The 27,275-nt window shown below is 45.4% G+C and overlaps 2 protein-coding genes across 2 annotated transcripts in view; both read right to left on the bottom strand.

The window, feature by feature from the left end:
• The window catches only part of LOC119969923 (arrestin domain-containing protein 3-like), an 88,385-nt gene extending 84,789 nt beyond the window's left edge, over positions 1 to 3,596 (bottom strand). The window contains exons 1-2 of the mRNA XM_038803894.1: positions 3,458 to 3,596; positions 2,070 to 2,254 (exon numbers count right to left, since the gene is read on the bottom strand). Coding sequence (XP_038659822.1) covers positions 2,070 to 2,254; positions 3,458 to 3,596 — 324 coding nt within the window. The remainder of the gene's footprint in view (positions 1 to 2,069; positions 2,255 to 3,457) is intronic.
• Positions 3,597 to 20,011: 16,415 nt separating this feature from the next.
• The window catches only part of LOC119969922 (arrestin domain-containing protein 3-like), a 58,725-nt gene continuing 51,461 nt past the window's right edge, over positions 20,012 to 27,275 (bottom strand). Inside the window, exons 6-9 of the mRNA XM_038803893.1 lie at positions 25,264 to 25,520; positions 23,525 to 23,687; positions 21,854 to 21,922; positions 20,012 to 21,359 (exon numbers count right to left, since the gene is read on the bottom strand). Of these exons, the coding sequence (XP_038659821.1) occupies positions 21,867 to 21,922; positions 23,525 to 23,687; positions 25,264 to 25,520 (476 nt within the window). The 3' untranslated portion in view covers positions 20,012 to 21,359; positions 21,854 to 21,866. The remainder of the gene's footprint in view (positions 21,360 to 21,853; positions 21,923 to 23,524; positions 23,688 to 25,263; positions 25,521 to 27,275) is intronic.

The following is a 27,275-nucleotide window of genomic DNA, read 5'->3' as shown; positions in this document are numbered from 1 at the left end:
CTGCTGGCCCTACGGTCCGGAGATCTCCCTATTCCCCGTTGGCAAGAAGTCATTCCCGACGCCCTGCATTCAATCTGGTCTCTCCTCTGTACCACCACTAATCAAACACCCCATGAACGTCTTCTTGTTTTCCCCAAGAAGTTGTCCTCAGGATCCCCTCTCCTGTCTTGGCTGGCCACCCCCGGGCCCATCATGCTCCGGAAGCATGTGCGGGTGCACAAGTCTGACCCGTTGGTTGAGCGAGTCCAGTTACTCCACGCCAACCCGCAGTATGCGTACGTGGAGTATCCCGACGGTCGGTAGGATGCGGTCTCACTCCGGGACCTGGCATCCGATGGCGTGCGGCCTTCTTCCCCTACACCAACACCTCCCCCCCAACCCCAATTCCCCCCAGCGCCCCCCGCGCCCCCACGGCCCGGTGCACATGCCCCCTCTTCCCCGATTACAGCGTCTCCACCACCGGCCCGGGGTACGGAGACACATCTACGACCAATGCTCCCGGAGGCATGGACGACCATTGGGGCGACTTCACCGGCTCCACTGCGACGGTCCTCCAGAACACCACGGGCACCCGACAGGCTGATTGTCTCCATCTGTTGCGGCCATGGGCCGTTTTTGGACATTTTTGTGTTATTCTGTTGTTATTAGTAGTAGTAGTATTGTTTTGCCATGAGCCAGTGGGCAGCTCACCCCTATCGATTTTCGCTGCTCATACCATCAGTCCTCGGACCCTCCCCCCCTCTCTCTCCCACTTACACCACCCCTTCTTTCTCCACAAGGGGTGAATGTGGTGGTATGGATATGAGCACTGCCATTGGTGCAGAGCACTGGCTTCCCATTGGCTCTGGCTGGTCATGTGCTTCTCGTCCGATTGGTTGGGACTAATCATATGACTGCTCTCCAATTGGTCGAAATGCAAGTTACCCTCTGAGGCGGGGTATAAGTACCCAGAGTTCTCGGCAATCGGCCATTCTCTGTAGTCGACCACCGGGCTAACACTAACAGATTAAAGCCACAGTTCGGATCCTAAATGTGTCTTGAGTCGAACTCATGGTACATCAAGCTATAAATAAGCATTGCTCATATCTAACTTGGTGAATGTAGAACCTCCTGCCAGTGTGACGTAGAGATCTTCAATTGGAGGGAGTGGGTAGCAATTCAAACGTCAAGCCATATTTATGGTTAATTTATAATCGCTGCAGAGGTTGACAGTCCAATCCGGTTTAATCACCGGCGTTGCCCAGTCAGCGAAATGAAAGAGCCAAATGATGCCGAGGCTCTCCAATCGCTGCAGTTAGACCTTACCAAAGATCGCATAGGGATCGGCCCACCACAAAATAAACGAGGCAGGGCCTGCGATCCACCTGGATTTTCTCCACAGCGCCCTTAATCTTTCCAAGGTCGGGCCCGAAAACGTTGGGAAACTTTTGTACAACCGTTTCCACCTTGAGGATACGTTGCCAGTGGAGCTACAAATGGTGCAGTAAATTGCAACCAAGCAGGTTGGGATCATCTCCCCCACAATGCTGGGAAGGCTCAAAGATTGACATCTGTAGACCACTGGGGTGAGTATGGAGCCCACAATAGACAAACGCTACCCGTATACGTAGCGAGGCGGGTGGCTGAATCAGCCAACGACAAGCTCCTCACCCCATGTCGGATCTGGTCGAACACCAGTGCAGCACCACTGAGACGGCACTGCCATATCCAATTCCATCTGAATTAAGTGCCCTTTGACACAAAACGGGATGCAAATAGGAACCACCTATGGTACAATCACACAGTTTAGCTACATTGCTGGAACATCCCCAGCTTCTTCAGGGTCATCTAAATGTAGGCCCTAGCACGGGGCTGACACTACCCTGGCAGTTTGGGCACTGTCCCTTAGCCTGCCGGCAGCTTCGGCCACTTCGCCCTCACTTCTCATGGGGGACAGAGTTGGCCCCTCCTGAATCCAGAGAGGGCTTGCGTCGTGGCCTAGGGCCTCGAGGTCTTGAGCCCAGTGTGTCGCGACAAACTGTTCTAGTTCCTGAAAGGCTGCAAAGGGGGTGCCAGTGAACGACATTTACCTCCTTTCCTTGAAGATCCTGTACGCCGCAAGTGGCACTCTCCTGTGAAACAGAAATCTGAAAAGCCTGCTGGAACGTTAAGGAGCCTTCACTTAAAAGTCTTTTTTGTGTGTCGAGACTATTGACACCACAAACCAAGCGGTCACGAAGCATTTCCACCAACACAGCCCCATAATCGCCATACTCTGATTTTCCATCACAAGGAAACAAACTCAGAAACTGACTCTTCTTCCAACCATGTCCTCGTCATCTCTGCTCTCCACTTGTGATTGTGATGGGGATGGGGTACATCAGAAGAGACGATGCCATCACTAGGAGATCCTGTAAGACACAAGGCAAGATGCATGATTGGGGGGAGTGGGGGTGGCGGGGATGGGTTTGGAGCAGGGTGTGGGGGGGGAGGGTGGGGTGGTGTGTGCATGTGGTGGTGGGTGGCAGGGTGGTGGTGGGGATGGTAGCCATGATGTGGAGATGCCGGCGTTGGACTGGGGTGAGCACAGTAAGAAGTCTTACAACAGCAGGTTAAAGTCCAACAGGTTTGTTTCAAACATGAGCTTTCGGAGCGCAGCTCCTTCTTCAGGTGAATGGCTTTTTAATGTCAGTGTCTATATGCGCGATCTTCCTGGAGATTCTCTCCACTTTGAACCGACAGTTTGAGGTGTCGATGGTAGCCGTGATATGGAGATGCCGCCGTTGGACTGGGGTGAGCACAGTAAGAAGTCTTACAACACCAGGTTAAAGTCCAACAGGTTTGTTTCAAACACAAGCTTTCGGGGCGCAGCTCCTTCCTCAGGTGAATGGCCATTCACCTGAGGAAGGAGCTGCGCTCTGAAAGCTCGTGTTTGAAACAAACCTGTTGGACTTTAACCTGGTGTTGTAAGACTTCTTACTGTGGGGATGGTGACACACGTACCATAGGAAACCACAACTCAATGTGGTCTCATATCCTCGTTCAATTCCGACCTCCGCCTCGGTGACTGCCCTTTCTCCGGGCCCACTGACCACGTCCTGTGACCTCTGTTCCACTGCGTTGAGTGGCCACAGGTCCGGCGGTCCCCCTCCAGTCTCCTCCCTCTCAAGGCGATTATGAGCGGCCTTTTCCTGGGGGGATGGACGGGGGGAGGACAGAAAACCCACAGCGTTAGACGGTCCAAAGCATGGAATCCAGGGGGTTTCAGTGGCCATGGCATCCGGTATGAGTGCCGGCAAGTGGTGCAGGGTCGGGGCTCGGCCGCCCTCCTGATGGGTTGGTTGGGGTTATAGGTGTGTGGGATGGGGGTTGGTGCTGGGCCACAGTGCTCACCCTGGCCACTCTGTGGAGGACGGGCAGTTTTTTTCTTCACTGCGGGCCAGTCCGTGTTGCCCACAGCGCTGACGGCCTCTGCTACCTGAGTCCAGGCACGACGAACGGTGGCGGCTGTCCTTCCCACCCTTGGGTACAGAGTCGCCTGCTTCTCCTCTACGAGATCCAGCAGGGTCTCGAGTTCGGAGTCCGTGAAACAGGGTGCCGCTCTCCTTGCTGGCCATCTTGTTGGCTGGGATGATATGTGTGAGGAGTGAAGTGTGTATATGTGGCTGCAGCTTGTCAGCCTCCTGAGTGTCAATCCAGAACGCGGTGAATCCCGAACCATTTCTCATTGGAATTGATTGTGTTCCACGTGGTGCCAGTGCTAGCCCCTTAACTGCCACTGAATTGGTTCAGGTACCGTGCCAATTTTGCTGTCGTAGCAGTCCACGAATCCTGCATCAACGCCAACACTTAGTCTCAGGAACAGAGAATCTGGCTGGCTTGTGCCTGTTACCTAACTGCCTTTGCTTTTCATCAATAAATCCTTATGTTAATACTGGAAGCCTCCAGCTTCCAGTGTATGTCTCTAGCCACCACAGGAAACATCACAAAAATGGACTAGTTTCATGTAATTTGGGTCACCTAAGGCTGGAAACATGAGTACACAAATTTGTTAATGTTTTATTTGTCCTCAAAACCTCCTCAACCATAGCATGGCAGCACAGTAGCACAGTCGGTACTGTAGTACTGTTGCTTCACAGCTCTAGGGTCCCAGGTTCAATTCCTGGCTTAGGTCTCTGTCTGTGTGGAGTCTGCACGTTCGCCCCGTGTCTGCATGGGTTTCTTCTGGGTGCTCCGGTTTCCTCTCACAAGTCCCGAAGACGTGTTGTTAGGTAATTTGGACATTCTGAATTTGCCCTCTGTGTACCCGAACAGATGCCAGAATGTGGCGACTCGGGGCTTTTCACAGTAACTTCATTGCAGTGTTAATGTAAGCCTACTTGTGACAATAAAGATTATTATTATTATTTATTATTAGCATGTTTCATCATAGCACTAAATCGCACTACCTCATAACTGACATTGGGTCTTGTTGGATTACATCACCAATTTAACTGTCCAATTCTTAACTGTTCTGTTTCTACTTTGGCTCATAGATCACCTTTCTGTGATGATCTAGGATTTGGCAGCTGAAGTGCCTGTGTGGAAGCTGTGTTTGTCACAAGGTGACAGCACCAAGCACTCAAGTTCAATTGCATCAAAGTCTGAAATTGAAGCAGAAAAACGTGGAAATAAACAAAGGGTGCGATTCACCCGGAAAATGACTAAATGTTATTTTGGGCGAGATTCACTGGATGATTTATGCTTACTCTAGATCAGGGGTGGGCAAACCTTTCCGTGCAAGGGCCACATTCAGAAATTCACAATTTTAAAGGGCCGCATAGTATATTAAGTAAAATAATTAATATTTAAAATAGCCAAAATAAAAGGTTTTTAAAGAAAAAAAAGCAATTAATTTTTATTAATTAATATTTTAAAGTAGAAACTTCACATGAAACACATGTTGTGCTGAGCAATGATCACCCTACTCAAGTCAACGTATCCACCCTATACCAGTAACCCAACAGCCCCCCCCCCATTAACCTTAAAATAAAAAAAATAAAAAATAAAAAATAAAAATTAAAAAGATTTTTTTTTTTTTTTTTTCTTAAAATGTTTTATGATTTGATCTTGGTGGGCCGCATAAAAACCTTTGGCGGGCCGTAGTTTGCCCACCCCTGCTCTAGATGTAGACTTAGATTTATTGTTATTGTCACAGTGAAAAGTATTGTTTTCCTTACAGTTCAAGTAGGTCGTTCCCTACGTGAAAACATAGAACATATGATAAATACATGAGGATACACAATGAAAATACATTAACATAGACAGCGGGTGCTTCCATTGGTGGCTATGAAGGAGTAGGTCACACATTTGGTGGCTCCCGCCCGGGTTGGAACTTTGGATCTTTTTCCCCGATTTTGTTTGTCGGATCTGAAGTGGAAAATTGATGTTGGTTGCAATTGTGAAGAGGAATCCAACATCAGTGCATGGAGAAGAGGACCAGGAGTGCTCACAAAGGAAGAAATAGATGAATGGAGAAGGCTTGGGCTGAGGCTGCAGTGGGAGAAAGCATGGCGGAGGTCCGGAGTCCTGCCTTGACGACCCAGCAGTCGACGGAGCAGTTGACGCAGTTTACACAGGAGGGCTTTGCCAAGCAGAAACAGGAATGCTTGGACCCGATTAAGGACTCGGTTGTGTGACTGGAACTCAGACTGGATGCTCAAGACCCGGCAATCCACAAAGCAGAGAAGGCACTGACTGAGCAGGAGGAGCATCACACAGCAGTGGAGTTCGAGGTGGGAATGTTGAGAGACCAACAGAAAAGGCTCTTGGAGAAGGTGGAGGACCTAGAGAACAGGGCCCACCGATTGAACCTGAGAATCGTGAGTCTCCCGGAGAGATCCGAAGGAACGGACGTGGAGGCATACATAGTGGCTATGTTTGTGAAGCTACTGGGAGAGGGGATGTTCTCCCGACCCTTGGAGGTGGATAGGGCGCACAGAGTGCTAGCGAGGAAGCTGCATGTGGGTGACCTTCCCCCGAGAGCAATGGTGATGTGATTCCACAGGTACCTGGACAAGGAGTGCATTCTATGGTGGGCCAGGCAGATGCAGAGCTGCAAATGGGAGAACAGTGTCCTCCGTATATATCAGGATCTGAGTGCGGATGTCGCCAGGAGAAGAGCAGGGTTCAACCAGATAAAATCGACCCTTTTTAAGAAGAAGGTAAAGTTTGGTTTACTGTACATGGCCCGTCTTTTGGGTTACGCACGAAGAGCAACATTTCTATTTCGAGTCGCCCGAGGAAACGATGGACTTCGCGAGAAGGAAAGGGCTGGTATCGGACTGAGGTGTTTGGACTGAACTTTGCTGCAGTGCTCATGTGTTTATTTTTGTTTGTTTTTTTTTGGCTCTCTTCTCTTTAGTTATTTTTTTTTTAAAAGAAAAGTTTTCGTCTTTGGATGTTTCTTGTAATGCCTTTTGTATTTTAGCTGGGGTCTGCAGACAAGCTGCTTGAGTTAAAATTTGCATTTGCAAATGATGGGGGATGGAGGTTGTCATGAGACTGTCACTTTAAGAAATGTCTGTCTGCTCATGTTACTGCGGTGATGTCAGAGTGTGGGTGGAGCTGAGCTCTGGCTCTGCTTTTTAGTTTCACTTTGAGAAAAACTCGGGTCTGTGTATTTTTGGTTTCGTTTTCAGTGTTGATGCTCAAGCCAGAAAAAGCAGGTGTACTGCTGTTCTCTCTGCCATGAAAAGACTATCTCTTGATCATTTGGTAAATTCAGAATTATAAATGTTTTCAGTAGTGAATGTAAACCTGATATGCTTCTGTTAAAAGGTATTTTGTTTGTCTTCTGGATGTTGTTTGGGAAGTTATTAAGGATTACTTAGTGTTGTATTCTTTGGGGGTTGTATTTGAATTGATGGTTGCTAAGATGTTCACTGTATGTTTTAAAAAGGTTAACTTAAGTTCATAGAATAAATATTATTTTGCTTTAAAAAATACTTTTCCATTTCTGCTGTACAACACCTGTAGAGTGGGCCATGTGCTCCCCATACCCCAATCTATTAACAGTTGTCGGTCAGGCAAACTCCATGATACACTTTGGGGTTCTCTAAACCCTGGCCCATAACAAATTGGGGGCTCAAGGGGGATAAAATTCTATCTATTGGATTGGCTTAGTGAACTTCAAGACAATGAGGGGTGAGCATATTGTGGTTGCTTTTCAGGTGTGGTATTCTAGTTTAAGTAGTGAGTGTGTTGTGGACAATGGCTCTTTCAGAGGCTCAGAAGTTTTTGGGGGTGGAGACAGTCACACGCAGTACCTTACGGACAGAGACTAAAAGCAGACTGTTAGATTTGGCAAAAACATTGCAGTTAACATTACCTGACAAAATGTGAAAAGATTAGGTAATTATGGCAGTGGCTAAGCATTTAAGGTTGCCCGAGATACATTTTGACTCATTGGAAATGGCAAAAATTCAGTTACAAATTAAACAAATGAAACATGAGAAAGAATTAAAACAGCTTGAATATGAAAGAGAGAGAGAGGAAAAGGAGAGAAAAGAAAGGAGAAAAGAAAGGATAGCCCTTGCAGAACAAAAAGAAAGAGAAAGGGAGATACAGATCAGGGAAAAAGATAAAGAGAGAGAGTTTGAACTTCAGAAAATGGCTATGAAACATAACAGTCAGTTAAAATTGGCAGACGTAAAGGGAAACAGAGCAGGTCAAAGCCTCCATGCTATTCAGTAGTGGGATAGCACCTGCGAATAGATAAGAACATAGAACAGTACAGCACAGAACAGGCCCTTCGGCCCTCGATGTTGTGCCGAGCAATGATCACCCTACTCAAACCCATGTATCCACGTAACCCAACAACCCCACCCCCCTTAACCTTACTTTTTAGGATACTACGGGCAATTTAGCATGGCCAATCTACCTAACCCGCACATCTTTGGACTGTGGGAGGAAACCGGAGCACCCGGAGGAAACCCACGCACACACGGGGAGGACGTGCAGACTCCGCACAGACAGTGACCCAGCCGGGAACTGAACCTGGGACCCTGGAGCTGTGAAGCATTTATGCTAACCACCATGCTACCCATTATAACATATAGATATAACAGAAAGATGTATAAATAATACATTTATACATTGGGGGGGGAGGGAGGGGGGGGAAGGGAACAATAGTTGGGAAAATGTCTGGTGCCATGGGTGGGGGCCATCAAGCTAGCTGGGCAGGCTAGCTAACGGAAGCATTGTGGGGGGTCAGCAGATGGTACACTTGTTGGAAGGGGCTGTGTGTATAGTGCTGTTACTAGGGGGGAACTGTTCTGCTGACGGGGGAGGGACTTTTGCTGTGGAACAATAGGGAGGTTGGGGATGGAGGCTGCCTGGGGGCGGGCCTGCAGATGCATGGGGCACAGGCTGGAGACTGGCTCAAGAAAGGGGATGGCTGATTGGCTGAGTGGGGGGGGAGATCGAGAAGCCCCCCAACCAGGCTGATCACAAGAAATGTTAGAGGGTTAAATGGGCCGGTCAAGAGGGCATGCGTGTTCGTGCATTTGAGGGGACTGATGGCGGACGTGGCGATGCTGCAGGAGGCGCATCTCAGAATAACTGATCAGATTAGATTGAGGAAAGGATGGATTGGTCAGGTTTTTCACTGGGGGCTGAACTCGTTTATTAATCAGGATCACGACCCCTCATGACTAGAGGGGTCGTGATCCTGATTAATAAACGAGTCTCATTTGAAGCGGGAAGAATAGTTGCTGACGTGGGGGGACAGTACATAATGGTCAGTCGAAAGCTGGAGGGGCTGCCGGTGGTACTCATGAATGTGTACGTGCCGAATTGGGATGATGTGGATTTCAGAAGGAGGATGTTGGGGAAGATCCCGGACCTGGATTCACATAAGCTGGTTATGTGGCGGGGGCTTCAACACAGTCATTAACCCAGGGCTAGACCGATCTAGCTCAAGGACAGGCAGGTTGCCGCCAATGGCAAAGGAGCTAAAGGGGTTTATGGAGCAGATTGGGGGGGGGGGGGGGGGGGGTGGACCCACGGAAATTTGGGTGGCCGAGAGTGAAGCAGTTTTCCTTCTACTTGCACGTGCATAAAGTATACTTCCGGATTGACTTTTAAAATTCTGAACAGGGCTTTACTGACGGGGGTAGGTGGACACTGAGTATTCAGCGATCACGATCTCGGATCACGCCCCGCACTGGGTTGACCTACATGTGGGCAAGGAGAGTAGCCAGCGCCCTCACTGGAAGCTGGATATGGGACTTTTAGCTGATGAGGAGGTGTGGGGGCGGCTGACAAAATGTATCCAGAACTATCTGGAAGTCAACGATACGGGAGAAGCTTTGGCTGCGGTGGTCTGGAAGGCGCTGAAGGCGGTGTTTAGAGAGGAACTGATCTCCACAGGGAGAAGACAGACAGAGAAAAGACGGACCGACTGATAAAGGAGATACTACAGGTTGACAGGAAGCGAGGGGGACGATCTATGAATATGGGGAGAATGCTTGCACAGCAGTTTAGAAAGTGGGAGGAGGCCAGGGAGATTGGGAAAGTAAGGGACGGAGATGGGAACCGGGTCGGAGATTCAGCTGGGGTCAATAAGGCGTTCGAGGAATTCTACAGTAGGCTGTATGAGTCGGAACTCCCAGCTGGGCCGGAGGGGATGAGGCAATTTTTAGGGGGGCTGAAGTTCCCGAAGGTTGATGAAGACTTAAAGGTTTCAGGAGTTCACTCCAGCTGCCTCTTCATCCCATTGAGCTACAAAGGGCACCTGGGCCCGACGGGCACGCTCAGGGAGGAGGAGCCCATACAGGGCCTTCCACAAAAGGAGACTACGGCGATCTCCAGTTCTTTTGAATCCCCCCCTCCTGACACCATGCATCTCAAGAGCAGTGGGTAGAACAGGGTGGCATGGTGCCACCTGTGACACTGGTAAGTCGGCAGGGGCCCTCCGGCTCCAGGCTTTCCAGAGGATGATCACCAAAGGCAATATAGGCTACAGGGCTTGGAAGGCAGGAGGCTTCCTCCACCTTAGATGTGCATTCTGGGACACACCTCAACGTAACAGGAGATCACAGAGAATCAAGAGGTTTTAGGAACACAGTGAACATTAGTCAAGTGAGTATTCGTAGCTAGGAGGAATGGATAATTGTCACATTAAAATGTTCACCAGTAAAACTTCTCACACCTGAAATATCTAATGCCTCTGTCATTTTAATCTTCACAACAGTATGGGTCTCCCTCTCCACCTAGAGTCACTTTCTGCTACAGGCCCCAAGAAACGGCCACACATTCCTCTTCCTCCTCTGGCATGTGTCCCTGCTGCTGTGCCCGGTTGTGGAGGGCAAGCAGACCGCCACAAAGCAGGAGACCCTCTGGGGGGTGTACTGCAAGGCAACACCAGAGCAGCCTAGTCAGCGAAACCGCACTTTTAGCAGCCCGGTTTACCTCTCAATGGCAGTATGGGTGGCAATGTGGGCCTCATTATATGTGGGTCTCCACCTTCTGGCCCCTTCCTCCACCTCAGGGTGACCGGGTCTTGAGGTTGTGCGGCAGCCCCCGACAGATGTGGTGCAGGCTCTAGCCTGCTTTGGCCTTGATGCTTTTGCCGATGTCTGCCCGCCTTGGCTTTGACAAGCAGTACAACTGCAACCTCCGTGGGATCAACTCCAACATTCACCATTGTATCAGGAAGGATTTGGAGGAGACCAACATTCACTTAGGTCTTTCATCTCAAGTCCCCCAACCCTCCCCCACCCTTACCACGAATGTCCCGCCTTTTCTCAGAGTGGCAACCCGTGAACCAATTGTTTTGGTAAACTTTGCTCTGCACACTCACTCCCGGCCAGATCAAGAGCCCCCGGATCCCAGACTTCTGCCAGCAATATCAGGGAGGTCGTGCTCAGCTCTCTTCTGTTCATCCGGATAGTTACCCTTTGGCATTGAGAGGATCGTCAGTGGTGAATCCCTGCTCTTCAGTGTATGATTGTTGGCAGCTGCCTCTATGGTGCTGATGTACCGAGAGTACAGGCACACTGTTCAGGTGTCAAAGGTTGCAGGATATTCTAGGATCACAAGTAAGGTTCTGCGTGCAATTCTGGTTGCCATATTATAAAAAGGATACAGAGACTGGAAATGGTGCAGTGAGGATTTCCAAGGAAGATATCAAAATGACCAACAGACATTTGTTATTTGTTATGGATTTGTTATCTCATGAAAAACAAAAGGGTGAGGGTGACCGAATCGAGGCCTTTAAAATTATGAAAAATACTTGATAGAGTGGATGCAGATGGAATCTTTCCTCTTGTGGAGAACAGCACAGCCAGATGCCACCATCATACGTGGGTCACCAAGAAATCCAATAGGGAACTAACAAAAAACTTATTTACCTAAAGAGTGGTGAGAATGTGGAACTCGCTACCGTGGGAAATGGTTGAAGCAAATAATATAGAGACATTTAAGAGACAGCTAGATAAGCATTTGAGAAGGGAATAGATGGTTAAGATGTGGAGTCTAGACGGCTGGACATAGATCTGGGTGTGGTGAACAGGACAGTCTGTGTGTCTTTGGGAGCTCTACACGTTCCACAACATGGTTGCCTGAATGGTTGCAATGGTTCGACCTCGGATTAGTCTCATTTACCTAGTCCTTCAGAATCAGTCTTCACTTATCAGGGTAGACAAATGACAAGGCACAAATTTAGGAGACACAACAGTTCTTGAATCTGATCTGGCACTCCCCAGCAACAATTTACCTGGTTCTGACCACTGTCACATGCCAACATTATCTTGTACTACAGATGAGATCTGGGTGAAAGTGAAGACCAATACAAGATGAGCCACTCCTTAATTGTGTCTGTAAAATCTCAGATATTTTGGCCAGCTTATTAGCCAAACATTTTACCCAGGTACATTTATAGATGAGGCAAAGGACATTGCAAGTATATAAATCAAATGACTTTATTCAACACTAAAACACTTACCCTTAAATTATCCCATTGTTAACAGCCCCAAGATTCTTAATACCATTGTGCTGATGAACCCAGTCGCACTGGGGTCCGATTCCCTTGAGTCTCGTTTTCCCACAGTCTTTGCTGCGAAGGTGGATCTCGCACACTGCTCCCTTCCATCTCTCATCAGGCGTCTCGATTGGCTCTGCTTGGAGTCTTTGCTGCTGGGAGGTCCGGGGATTTGATTCTTATATTCCTCTTCGTGCCTTTCCAGAATGATCTGCTGCCCACAGCCGAAGAAATCACAGGTTGGGAGTGGCACCACCCCGTGGAGGTGCTAATGGCCATCCAGTAGAACATCAGGGGTCCATTTCCTGGCGCATTGCTTGTACCCTTATTCCAAAACAATCGATCCACAAATAGAGCTAAATATCTCTTAATGGGTGATTGATTTACTCAACCATATGAATAGAGCTAATTGTCGCTTGTTGGGTAATTGATAGGGCATGTCTGGACCTACCCCGACAGCTTGAGTTTCAGTGTGTTCAAATTTTTGGTAAAATTTGAATTCTCATCAGCCTGACTGGAGTTGACCGCAGTTTGATTTCAAATGTCCAATTCTTAATTTAGAGAGTCTAATTTTATCGGGCCTGAAATCTAGGCCGATCGCCACTCCTTCTTTGAGAGGTTCTACCTCTTTGTACAATCCTTACACCCTTGGTACTATGTTAGATGTAGAAAAAGGACAGGAACAGCTGCAAGTAGGGTACAAGCACCATCAGTGACTGCTTAGGTTGAATTACCTGTTTTTGTGCTACATATACCGTGTGTAATCCCACAGAACTGTTTTTTATATTGCATCTTGTTCAGCATTAGAGAAGGGAATAGATGGTTACAATGTTAGATTTAGAAAAGGTGGGAGGAGGGCAGAGTAGAACATAAGTACCGGCAGAGACTGGTTGGATCGAATGACCTGTGTCTGTGCAGTATCTACTATGTAACCTGCCTTTATTTAGTACCTTGAATGTAATAAAGTGTTTCAACATACTTCACAGGAATATTATAAAATGAACTTGAATATTGAGCCACTTAAGATGGTTTTAGGTGAGAGATGAGGCCATAAGAAATAGGAACAGGAGTAGACCATTCAGCCACTCGAGCCTGCTCTGCCATTCAATAGGATCATGGCTGATCCGGCAGAGGAGGAAAGTGACATTGGGATGCAGAGAGGTTTGCACAGAGAATTCCAGAGTTTGGGGACAATTTACTGAGCTTGGAGCAAACAAAGCGAGACAAGGATATTCACAACAATTCCTTTTACTTAAAAAGTACCCAGCAGCAAAAAGCAAGTACCTGATAGTACAACCACAAAATAATCCAGATCTCTCACACATGTATGAACGTTTCTACCTCTACTTTAGCTCAGATGTACGAACACTGGAAAATGTTTTAAGGTTTGGCAGTCTGCATGTATTTTAAAAAAATATTTTGATTCAAGGAATATACATAAACAATCAATCAATAAAATAGACAAAACACAATCCTCCAAATTTGAGACTTATTTCTCGTTTCTATGAATACATTCCCTTTTTTCCTCCCCCTACCCATCTCCCTACCCCCCTCACTTTATCCAACAAATAGATCAGTAAATAGAGACAAGAAAGCTTCCATTTCATCCAGAATTCCCCATCTGAGCCACGAATGGGCAAAGTAAATTTTTTTTAAGTTTAAAGAATTCCCCAAGATCCCCCAACCATGTCGATATTTTTGGAGGATCTTTGGATTTCCATTCTAATTAAATTCGCCTTTGAACAATCAGTGTGGCAAAGCCACTATATTGGCTCTTTTCCCTTCCATTAGACCTGGTATCTCCAACACTCCAAAACTTGCTTCAGGAGGTCTCGGTAATATTTCCACCTCAACAAGCTTTGATAATATTTTAAACAGAGAGTTCTAAAACACCACGTGACCAGAACACGTGGACGTGATTAGCTGGTCCTCCTTTATGATTTATCTTCTATTTCTGTGAAGAATCTGCTCATTCTTTCTTGTGTCATATGGGCCCTATGTACTATTGTGAATTGTATTAAGCTTAGCCCAGCACATGAAGATGAAATATTGACCCTGTGCATAATTTCACTCCATAGTTCCCATTCCAGTTCCAAATCCAACATTTTCTCCAACTAGTTTTATCTCTTCAATTGGTGTTTTCTTTGTGTCCAAGAGCCATCTATAATTGTGAGTAATTTTCCCATCTCCCAAATCATCTGGTAACAGCAATTTATCAAGGAGGTTGTTAGCTGGTAGATATACAGGGCAGGTGGATTGGCCACGCTAAATGTCTCTTAATTGGAAAAACATAATTGGGTACTCTTCAAAATTGCAAACCTACCTTCTAAGATTACGTTTTTAAAATTGTCTCAGTCCCTCTTTCTGTTTAAATGTTATATCCAATCTTGTCATGGTGAATCGATGGTTTCCATAAATAGGGGCTAGCGCCAACATGTTCCCCAAACCAAAATGTCATCTCTTTACATTGGGCTGGATTCTCAGCAGCCCCGTGCCAAAATTACATTCGGCACGGAGGCGGAGAATCCAACCTCATGCCGAAATCGGGCCCAGATATTCTCCGGGACTCGAGAATCGGCGTGATCGCGGAGTACTCGGCATGGCTGGGGGCCCATTGCCAGAGGCCAGCCCAGCGATCTTCCGCTCCTGACCGGTCGAGTTCCCGACAGCGTGGAACTAACCAGCTATTGCGGGTTGGGATGCTCACGTGGCAGCAGTGGACTTAGTCCGCGTCCACCCTGGTGGGGGGGGGATCAGACACTGGGGGAAGAGGGCCTTCTAGGTGGCCGGGGGACAGATCCGCGTGGTCAGATCCTCGGGCGTGCAGCCAATCGGGGAGCTCTATTTTTTATGTGTGGCTCCGCTGTTGGAGTCCGCCATGGCGCTCAGCATGGCCGCTGGAGGCTGCCGCCTTGTGCATGCGCGAACACAAAACCGGAAGTGCAGGGGCCCATATCTGCAGCTAAAGCCGCGTGGATTACTCTGGGTCCCTGCTAGCCTCCTGCAGGTCATTGAATCAGTTCCACATTTTTGCAGGAATCTCCAGAGTAAAACTCTAGCGTTTTTACGCCAGCGTGGTAGAATCTAGCCCAATGTCTTTTTTTAAACTGGGAAATGAACAATTTGCCGTCTTAATTGTAGCCCCAAGAGTCTTCTTAATAAAATCCATAATTCCTTTTTGCAGAGCTGAAACTGAGTACTACATTGATAGGACATCACACTAAGAAAGGTTCCCCTTAATCCAAAACGCCAGGTGCTTTATCTCTATACCATGAGGTAAAAGTCCATTATACATTATTCACCTTTTATGTGCTTCTATTTCCTTCATGGATGCTTTTGACTTTAATCAACCAGGCTTAACATCATATTCCCTTGTCACATTCCATATCATTCCACTTCCCTTGAGCTATTTCCAACCATCAAACCAACTTTCAGGGTCTTGATTGTTTGAATTTGCCTGTTACCAATTGTTTATATTTAGAGCTATAATGGCTATCCAGTCCAAATGTTCTTATTTCTTATCAGACTACTGGCTTGGTTGTTGCGGTTGGCATCAAGGCCTGGCATGCCAGTGTCAGGAGATGTTAACATTTAGTTCCAGGTTTTTAATTTATGAGAAAACAATAAGGGCCCTAGGTCTTCCTTAGCTCTCAAGAAACAGGGGCAGCATGGCACAGTGGTGCAGTGAGTAGCATTGCTGCCTCACGGCACTGAGGACCCAGGTTCGCATCTCGGCCCTGGGTCACTGTCCGTGTGGAGTTTGCACATTCTCCCCATGTCTGCGTGGGTTTCACCCCCACAACCCAAAGATGTGCTGGTTAGATGGTGGATTGGCCATGCTAAATTGCCCATTAATTGGGAAAAAAAAAAATTGGGTACTCTAAATTAAAAAAAAACAAAAGAAAAGCTCTGAAGAAACAGCAATGAAGTACTCAGCAGTTTTTATTTTGCGTTGAAAAATCTTTAGGCTTGGCAAAGCATGCCGGTTCATTGGGCACGATTCTCCCAAAAGGGAACAATAAGTCCCTCAGTCAGCACATTTAGCCGTGCGTTCCTGGCGCTCGTAGTGCTTTTCCGTCGCAGCATGGCCGGTGGATCATGCCCATAGAGTTAGATTAAGATACAACAAACCGTACAGTGGTAATCTGCATTCTTACACAGTGGAATGATTAAAATGAGGAATCTTGTTAGACTAAAATCAGAGCAGCAAAGATATCATGGAGGGTTGTACAACTGCAGATTACAGGAGATTACAAAGGAAGGGAGAGGCGAAGCCATATAGGGATTTGAAAATGAAGATGAGAATGGTAAAATCAAGGTGTTGCTTAACCAGGAGTCAATATAAGTATCAGGTATCAGAGAGAGATTGCAAATAGTCTGGTTCAGCCTCAGAGAATTGCCAGGGAGAGGGACGGATTTGAAGGCGTGAGAATGGAGTTTGTGGAAGGAACCAATGGCTTCCCAATATTTTACTGAAGGAAAGTTCTTCTCATCCAGGACCAGGTTTTAATTTATGAGAAAACATGAAGGGCATTTGGATTGTTCTTTTTTGGAAAACATAGTTCTCGATGGCCCAACTGAAGTTTTTCCAGATTATACAAAGGGAATTAACAAAAGGATCTGGGCGAACTGTTCTCTATTGTAAAGAACAGATTACAAAATTAAAAATGAGTTTACATGGATTTCAGGCAGTATCTCTTCTCCCAGTTAGTAATACAGATATGGAATAAGATACCTAGCTGTGGATACTGAAAATGTCAATAATCAGTTCAAGACACAGTAGGGAAAATTTACCTCTGCACTGCAAGACGTGAATTTCACCAGTGAAGATGCTTGTCCGCTTGATGAGAGTATCCATTTCATTTTTATTCAATACAAGTCAGAAGAGTTTTTAATGAGCAAAGAGTTGCCTCTACCATGCGATCACAGGTGTGGTGGGATCAAAATATATCCTAAATGTGCGGCACAGCTGCCTAACGACGCTCAGGACCCAGGTTTGAAGTTTGCACATTCTCACTATCTGCGTGGGTCTCACCCCCAATACCCAAAGAGGTGCAGGGTAGGTGGAGTGGCCACGCTAAATTGCTCCTTAATTTAAAAAAAAGAATTGGGTACTCTAAATTTATAGAATATATATATATATATATATCTCCTAAAACCGTGGGTTCCAGGAGAGGGAAGTCATTGAAGGACACAGCAAATGGAGCTGATCTTTGGAAAAAGGACAGGCATGATGGATGGACAGGCTCGATGGACTTACAAGCTCGATCTTGTTCACAAAATGTTATTTATTTCACTCAGCTCTGTATTGACTTCACAACCCCAAACAAATGCAAATATTTGAATATTTACAGTAGGATTTGGAAGCTTTTCAGGCTTGCACATTTTAGAAGTATTTGTATTAATTTAGTTAGCTGCTAAATATGTGCCAGGGCAAATTGGAGCTAATTAGTTAGAGAAACAGCACACAGCAGCTGTCCTAAAACAAGCCTTCTCATAACATTGCTCAATTATATCATAAAATGCAAGTTGCATTCTGGGAAACACACAGAAGTACACAGTAATTAAATTAATTAAGTACAGCAGATTCTTCATGTCAGAACCTTCCATGTAAAATATAAGTATCATAAAAAAAGTAAGTTATGGAATATAACAGATCAGAAAAGCTGTGGAACTACAGCAATCCTTTATATATAGGGCAATAACTGAAATGTATATAGTCACTTTAGCATAATATAATGTCCCAAGGTGCATTATAAAACATAATATGACACTTGAGTCTCATAAAGGAGATATTGGGCTGGGTTTTTGTTCCCAAGGTAGGTAGTTCGAGGCGGAAAGCTTCTTGGCTCGGATGATGCAATGTTAATTCCGGGGTTGGAGAAAGAACCATTAGTTGATTTGGTTCGCTTGGAGGCGGCCACAAGAGCTGCTGAGTGCAGACGCAGGCTGATAAAAGGTCCGCTCCAGTTCTCTGTCAATTTGTACCATTTGTTTTATTAAATATCATAGAATTTACAGTGCAGGAGGCCATTCGGCCCATCGAGTCTGCACCAGCTCCTGGAAAGAGCACCCAACCCAAGGTCAACACCTCCACCCTATCCCCATAACCCAGTAACCCCACCCAACACTAAGGGCAATTTTGGACACTAAGGGCAATTTATCTTGGCCAATCCACCTAACCTGCACATCTTTGGACTGTGGGAGGAAACCGGAGCACCCGGAGGAAACCCACGCACACACAGGGAGGATGTGCAGACTGCACAGACAGTGACCCAAGCCAGAATTGAACCTGGGACTCTGGAGCTGTGAAGCAATTGTGCTATCCACAATGCTACTGTGCTACCTTAGGCCCTCCAACCCTCATTTTCCCTCACCCACTCTCCATGCCTATACAAGCCAACTTATGCCAACCTATAATTCCACACCCATGCTCATGGCGCCTTAAAGTCCCTGTTCCAATCTAGTACCAAGTCATGACCCTATTTATTCCCATGGCTCATTACAGGTACTTGGTAACTTTGTGTCAACTTATGCCAATCCATTCCCTGAGCAGCATCCTTTGTCTCTCCACCCACCTTAATGCCAAATAATCTAGCCAGTATCCATCGTCAGACCTCAGGAGTCATACAGAGATAAAATAATTTTTGAAGTATATAACAAAGTTAAAAAAGACCCATTTATGAAAGTCCATTCAATACATTTAAATATCCTTAAGTATTTAATTCCTGATTTGAAAACATTTGAATTTATAACCCCACATTGAAGACAGCCAATTCTTTAGTATCCTCTTTGAGCTGTCAACTTACAACCCATCACCCGACAATGATAACCATACGTTATAAAAGCAAACAAACATTAATAATGCTGTTATAATGATTGATTACGGAAAGCGGCCAAGGATTAACATAGTTATAATAACACGCAAGCTTATGTCAACAAATAGCTATTATTAATATCTGAGAGACCTGGGACTGGATTCTCCGCCGTCAGGATGCTCTGTTTTGCCGGCAGCCCGGGGGTTTCCCAACGGCGTGGGGCTACCCCACAATGGGAAACCCCATTGACAAGCCGGCAGAATGGAGCATCCCACCGGCGTGCTGAAACAGAAATGTGGCACGGTGGGGCAGAGAATCCAGCCCCAGATTTTTATTCAACTTTCACAGACCTCCCATAAATCCTGAAAGATGTGCTGTTAGGTAATTTGGACATTCGGAATTCTCCTTCCATATATCCGAACACATGCCAGAATGTGGCAATTAGGGGATTTTCACAGTAACATCATTGCAATGTTATTGTATGTCTATGCCGACTTGTGACAATAAAGATTACATGTAGGCAACTTTTAAAAATTTCTACAGGGTGGACCATTTAAATAGCTTGACAGTTCCAAAGCCCTTATCCACCATTCAAAATCGTGATCACTCAAATGTCCATAATGTGGGATAAGTCCTTGTTCCAGTGTAAATTGGATCAATTTGGACTCACTGAACTCAAATGGCCCAACTGTATTTCATTTTCCCACATGTGGGAGCAATGACCCACCATCATTGCCCTCCCAGCAATAATAGTAATTTTGGAATTTAAAAAAAACTAATTGAAGGGATGTGGCCATTGCTGACTAGGCCAGCATTTCTTACCCATAGATCATAGTATTTACTGTGCAGAAGGAGGCCATTCAGCCCATCGAGTCTCGAATTGTTCGTGGGAAAGTGGTGGTGATCGGCCTCTTGAACCGCTGCAGTTCATGTGGTGTAGGAACACCCATAGTGCAGTTAGAGTGTAAAAGTAAAGGAACAATAATATATTCCCAAGTAAGGATGGTGAGTGGCTTGGCTTGGAGGTGAATTTCCAGGTGATGGGTGTTCCCATGCACCTGATGCCCTTAACCTTCCAGATGGTAGTGGTCAAGGGTTTGGAAGGTGATGTCTAAGGAGCCCTTAGTAAGTTTGTGCAGTGCATCTTGTAGGTGGTGCACACTGCTGCTGCTGTGTGTCGGTGGTGGAGGGATTTTTTGTTGTGGATGGGGTGCAAGCCAATTGGGCTGCTTTGACCTAGGTGGTGTCAAGTTTCTGAGTTTTATTGAGCTGCACTCAACCAGGCAAGTTGAGAGTAATGCTTTACACTCCAAAACTTGTGTAAATTGTGGACATGCTTTGGGGAATCAGGAGATGAGTTACTCGCCACAGGATTCCTAGCCTCTGACCTGCATTTTTGGTCAATGGTAACCATCAGGCTGTTGATAGTGGTTGATTCAATGATGGTAATCGCCTTGAATGTCAAGGGTATCTAGATCCTTGTCCCACCCAGTTTCTCCTCAACTCTGAAAATGTGGTCTTTTAAGTCAGATGACCAAAAACTTGGGAAAAGTGGTCGTATTTAAGGAGTGTTTTAAAGGAAAGGGACATTGCGAAGAATGGGCAGGGTACTCCAGATATTAGACTCTCAGCAACTGAAGGCGGAGCCACCAATGATGCAGCAATTACAAATGGAGATGATACATGCCAGAATTAGTGCTGATAACCCAATTTTTTGTGCGGGGCAGGAGGAGTTACAATTTTAGGGAAGGGCGAAGCTATAGAGGGACTTAGAAACATTACAATCAATATATTGCTTGAGCAGAAACCAGTGTTAGTTAATGAACACAGTGCTGATAGGTGAATGACATTTGCTGCAAGTTAAGACACAGCTAGCAGAGGGTAGAAGATGGGAAATCAGCTAAGAGTGCATTAGATTAGTCAAGTCAGAGACAAAGGCTTGAATGAGAGCTTCAGCAGCAGTTGCCCGAGATGGGCAAAATCGGGTAGTTATGCAGGTGTAAATGTCTTAGTGATAATGTATATAAGTGTTTGGAAGCTCATTTGAGCATCAAAATTAAACAGATTGGTTTAATCTCAAAGCACTGGAAAATATTATGAAGATGTCATGGAAAATAGAATCAATGAATAAAATATTGAGCAGTCCCATAAAATAGACAAAAACCAGACAGCTTTGTTTCACAAAGTATGACGGAAATCCCACTTCTGTGCCTTAATGGGGTTTTGTGCTGCACTTCTGGTGACACAGGGTTGGCAGGGTGGAAATTATTTTGAGGAGTCCCCTGTCATAGAGTTTTGACTTCATGAATAAAGATTTGCAAAGAAAATAATAATTCAGTTATTTAACAAAAGTGTTTGAAGAACATATTGTTCCATTGAACTTAAATCTTGGTCCTTTGGGGGGAAAAAAAAAATTTGCTGTCTTGATTCTGCTGAAAATCGGCTGTTCATTCGTCACATTTGAAACAGTAATGAGCACAGAAGAAGCAGAGAATCCAGGATCTTGCATCATCAATGTAACACCTTCATCATTGCTGCACCTGATTTTCAGGAAGATAAAAACAGGGAAAATTCAATCCACAAGCATAGTGACCCTTACATATTATAATGCCAAAACATGTCTGTGTGTGTCATGGTGTCAACTAATGATATTACAACAATGCAGATGTGTGCAAATGTGTAAGGCATCAATGAACTGTTGAAATGAAAACTTCTATGGGGGAAAGACTGAAAATATATTCGAGAGAACAGAACCAACACATTACAGAACAATACAAAATTGTTCATGCAACAGCTGAGTTGGTGTTCCAGCAAATAGGTTGTATTGTTTCAATTACAGCGACTAATTAACAATTACCATATCCTTGAGCACACGGCAATAAAATAATGCAACAGTTGTAATGTCCCACGATAAATTAAATAAACCTTTGGAACGGAGCTGAATTATGTCAGGTGCCGCAAGAGCAAGCCAATATAGACATCACAACCCCCATCTCCCCAACCAGAGAACAAATGAAACCTCAATCCATCGAACCTCTTAAGGTTTATCATCCCGATGTCTGGAAGCCCGGATTCTGGTTGGTGAATAAAAAGTCAGATTTCCCTGAAAGGCAAGGATTACAGTGTCAGTATCCATTCAGCTTTTCTTATTTGAGCTAGCTAAAAACAGTAAATCTCTGTTTATTAAATCAGTCTATCATTCATGTGACAGTAGTCAGGTGATGTCTGCCTGTAACTCGGTTAACCAGGAGATCTGCAGCAATTCAATGGACACCAAATCTCATTAACAATAACATTGTTAAATCCCTAATGTTCTTCAAGTAAGCACCACCCTTCCTCTGTTGAGTCCGAAGCCAAAAATATCCTTTAAATCTGATTAAATGGCATTTTCAGTGATAAAGGATCAGGGCCAAATAGATTTCTTAATAGCTCTCAAGGTGTGACAATTCACTGATGTACGATTTTGTTTTCTTTCTTTGCAAATCAGGACTCCTGGATTCTATTGCTCATGCCTTGTGTCAAGTAGATATTCTTTGTAAGCAAGTCTAAGCAGTGAATATTGGCAGATTTTCAGTGTTGGAGGTGCCTAGAAGTCATTGGATTGCAATTTGCAAATCCTGAACAATGATTTCACCTTCCGAGGTGTGCAATGTGCGATTAAAACCTTACCGAGGGTATGAAATCACTGTAATAGAATTTGGTTACAATGTGCCCCCAAGTGTTATATCATACTTTGTGGTAATATGTCGTTATTCTTTGCCTTGTGATCCAGAATGGTCGGATGAGTTGATGATAAAGAAACCACCAATCTTTAGGTTAAAGCAAAACTGATTTATTGAATAACGATGAAATTAAATAGAGTTTGAATACTCTATATAGCTGTAACAACTAATAAAGTAAGACTGAGTCTGTTAAACAGTAATCTATAATCTAGAATTAACTAATGATGTCCTTGCGCTACTTCTCTCCAATCTAAACTATTCCTTGTGCTGTGATCAATACTTCTCCTCTGATAGCACTTACTAAGACTACCCAAGATTCCCTGAGTTCTGATATTTATACTGAGAACTAGTGGTGCCCTCTAGAGTTTGAATGAAACGGCGATGTAATAATTAACCCTTCACTAGCATACCTATATACTTATTATTACACCAATCTCAATTAAAATTGGGGAGTGTGATTGTGCTCGTAACTTTGAGCATAAATTATTCAACTTTTCCAAGATGACATACTGAGGATACAATCCATCCTGGACAAAGATATCCATGGTTCAGCATAGGCAACAAACAAACATCTTAAGAAGGCATGTGCAACCAACTTCAGTAATGTTGAATCTTTCTCTCATAAGGGTGGCTCTGTGTATTTACTGACCCCTCTGCTGGCTATGCACATTATCATACAAGGAAAAAAATAATAACAACAACAACAACAACCACAACCACTTATTGTCACAAGTAGGCTCAGTGAAGTTACTGTGAAAAGCCCCTAGTCGCCAGATTCCGGTGCCTGTTCGGGGAGGCCGGTACGGGAATTCAACCCGCACTGATGGCATTGTTCTGCATTACAAGCCAGCTGTTTAGCCCCCTCTGCTAAACCAACCCCAACAGCAGTCGGCCATTTAGTACCAAGTCATTCAATATGATAATTTCGGATTATCTACCTCAATCCACATACTCTTGTACTTCTTGGCAGACTTTGTGTTTACCTTGGGGTCCTTCAGGGAGCGTGTCATTCAAGCTGTTGTAGTTCATGCCATACTGAGTGTTAAAGTTGGTAGCCTCGCTGCTGAAAGAATGCAAGGGAATTGTACCAATAACAATTGGTAAATCAAGAGTTAAATTCAATGAGCTTGAGATCTCTAGGTAGACCTAAGAAACAACAAACAAACCTTCAAGAATTAAAAGGGTAATTGCCAACAATTATTTTTTCCTTTATTTCTACTTTGCAGAAAGCAGCAACGAGTCAGAAAGCGTTTTCATATTACATGGCAACACATCCAAGAGACAATCTTCACATAACAATTCACAAATGTTGGACTATACAACTGTTTACTTCATCACCACAACACTAAATTGGGCTGCTCAAAAACAGGCATTAAAAAGTTTCTGATCACCAGTTTACCATATTATTAACCATCAAGGCATGTTGATTGCATCCTTAACAATCTGCTCTGAAGAATCCAGAGACATGTCAAGCTTAGATGGCATGTTAGGTCCTTTCATATTCATAGACTCAATGGCGTGCGGTGCAATAATGCCATTTCGGAGGGGACGGAGGATAGAAAACAGGCGTAAAACCGACACCTTTTGGCACCCAAACCCCAATTTGGGCTTCAGAAAGAATTCGCTGCCCGATTGCCAATTACAACATCGGCGTCGGGCAACGGCGAATCCCCTCAGAATTTGCAGTAGAGGCAACTAAGTAGGATCTTGTCTTACGCGGCTACTCATGTGTAAAGGCCCAAGTAATTACATCACGCTATGCCCAAGAAAACCTTATTGAAACAATTCTCAGAAACACCATCCATTACAAGTGATTGGTGTGCCCACTTCATTGGCACACCAATCAATACCTTATAAATTCAGTCCCTCTGTTGCCAGCACACAGTGGCAGCAATGAAGATACACTGCAGCAACTTACTAAGCCTCCTTCAATAACTATGTCAATCAATCAGAGCACAGACAGCACAATAGCACAATGTTTAGCACTGCTGCCTCACAGCACCAACTCCAAATGTGGAGTTTGCCCTTTCTCCTTGTGTCTGCGTGGGCTTCCTCCTGTGCTCTAGTTTCCTCCCACAGTCTAAAGATGTGCAGGTTAGGTGGATTGGGCGGGATAAAGTGGCCCTTAGTGCCCAAAGATCTGTAGGTTAGTTGGGACTATGGTGCTACAGGGATAGGATGGGGAAGTGGGGTAGGGTTCTCTTTCAGAGGGTCAGTGCAGACTCGATGGGCCGAATGATCTTCTTCTGCACAAGGGATTCAACTTCATTTTAGCCTATATAAACAGACCTCCTGCTGGGCTAATCAATTTGCATGTCTTGGAACTCAGCTAAGCATTGATAATGAGACCATCTGTGAACTGTCTCAACAAAAACAAATGACCAGAAATATTTGGTGCTACTTTTCTGGGTGTCATTATTTCAACCATGATGATAACCCTTTCCTTTGGTGTAGTGCTGTGAAACAATCACATACTTACAATTGAAACATCCAATATTTTGGTTAGCTTGGAGCCCACTGCGTCTATTGCTCTAGTTTCCTTTGGAAAGCAAACCAAATATTTGGGCTTGGGGTGAGAGCAGGTGAATGTGGAAGGGGAATAAAGAAACTACAAAGTAAGGAATATCAGATAAGAGAAACAGTGGGGCAAGGCTTCTTATTTAATGGCCTGGCATTGCTATGTAGAGTGTTAGCACTAAAGAGTAATTTAGAAACAACCTACCATCAGTGAGTATTCCATCTGGATGATGCTGCAGTTCATCAGCGTAGGAGGCACAGGTGGAAGTTTCAGTTCCATTCCGTTCCAACTATCTGTTTTGCCGGCTGACACCGGCTCTCCTTTCAATTTGGTTACAAGTTCTGTCGACTTTTTTTTCTTCCCTTCGGCATGGAACGTCTGTGTTTTAGAAATGCATGCAGTTGGCACCACTTTGCGAGAAGAATGATTCTCAATTTCAGCAAATATTCGAATCGATTCACCTGTAGACAATGCAAATTATTTTGTATATTCCATCCAGACTCTTCAGCAGTCTCATTGAAAATTAAATAATGTTAGCAAGTAAACGTTAGGGCAATTAAAAGGAGGACTATGGCGGCGGGGGGGGGGGGGGGGGGGGGGGGGAGGGGAGGAGGTGAGAAACAATTCCGCAAACCTTTAAGAAAGGCCTAAAGGTACCTCAGTTAGTAATTTTGCCATGACTGATTGACAGGAATCATGAAATGACAGATGAAGAGAATATTGAAAATCCTATGGTGCCTTTGAGCAAACATTTGTCTTTAAATAGATGCACAGTTCTGCAGTTGATTTGTTAGCTCCACACACCAATCCACGAAAGAGGTAGAGGGAGAGGTTAAGCCAACTCAGTTTCCGGTTGACTGACAGAAGAAAAGAAAAACTCATGTTCCAGGTTAATTTTAAACAAGGGCTCCCACATGAAGGAATGAGGAGTTAGACTTCTTTTAAGAAGAAAACTGGCCGAGGATTCGATAGTCACCCTGGTTTAAAAAATGACGGTTGAAGAAAACTCAATATTTGTTAACCTGCTAATGGTTCAGCGTGGTATAAATTGTTATTATTTTCTTGGTTTACATGGAGAGGCTGAAGTTAAATGTATGAAGATGTTAGTAAAATTGGATTATAAGTACAGTGGGCAATTTAAGAGTTCAAAGCCTGAGATTAGAAATGGGCTTGTTTTTAAAAGAATTCTGTTCTGCAGTGATCATAGTTTTAAAAGGATTTTGTTTTGTTGCTGGGGAATAGCAGGTGAAATTGACGAACGAATGGGGTAGCACAGTAGCACAAGTGGATAGCACTGTGGCCTCACAGCGCCAGGGTCTCAGGTTCGATTCCCCGCTGGGTCACTGTCTGTGCGGAGTCTGCACATTCTCCCTGTGTCTGCGTGGGTTTCCTTTGGGTGGTCCGGTTTCCTCCCACAGTCCAAAGACATGCAGGTAGGTGGATTTGCCATGCGAAATTGCCCTTAGTGTCCAAAAGATTAGGATATTGTGTTACGGGATAGGGTAGAAGTGAGGGGTTAAGTGGGTCGGTGCAGACTCGATGGGCCGAATGGCTTCCTTCTGCACTGTATGTTCTATCTTGTTCGATGAATGTGCTTTGCAGTCTGGGCTAATAAGACTGTGGCTTGACTAGGTGGTCCCTGGGAAGTTTACATGCTTCTGCAACCTGCCGAGAAGGCTTTGGGCGCAATTCTCCGGACTTACGAAAAAATCGGAGAGAATTGCGGGCGGCGTAAATTTTTACGGAAACGCTGGTCCGACGCCCTCCTGCTATTCTCCACCCCCCCCCCCTACGCCCGCCCCCCGACACGAATCGCTGCTCGCCATTTTTTTTACGGCGAGCAGCGATTCACCCCGGCCGATGGGCCGATTTCCAAGGCCTTTACGGCCGTTTTTATGAACGTAAAACACACCTGGTCTGACCGTTTGTAAAAACGGCCGTAAAGTCCCGATCTGGGGAACCATGGCACCGATTGGCACGGCTATACCACAGCCGTGCCAAGGGTGCCATGGGCCCGCGATCGGTGGGCACCGATCGCGGGCAGCGGGTACTTAACCCGCGCACTCTTTCTCCCTCCGCCGCCCCGCTGGATCCATTCGCGGGGCGGCTGAGGGGCATACCGGCCCGCGCATGCGCGGGTTTCACGCATATGCGTGATGATGTCATCCGCGCATACGCGGGTTGGAGTCGTCCAATCCGCGCATGCGCGGCTGACG

The sequence above is a fragment of the Scyliorhinus canicula genome, chromosome 8 (genome assembly GCF_902713615.1).
Source record: "Scyliorhinus canicula chromosome 8, sScyCan1.1, whole genome shotgun sequence".
Classification (NCBI taxonomy): Eukaryota; Metazoa; Chordata; class Chondrichthyes; order Carcharhiniformes; family Scyliorhinidae; genus Scyliorhinus; species Scyliorhinus canicula.
This window is presented reverse-complemented; position numbering and strand designations above follow the sequence as displayed.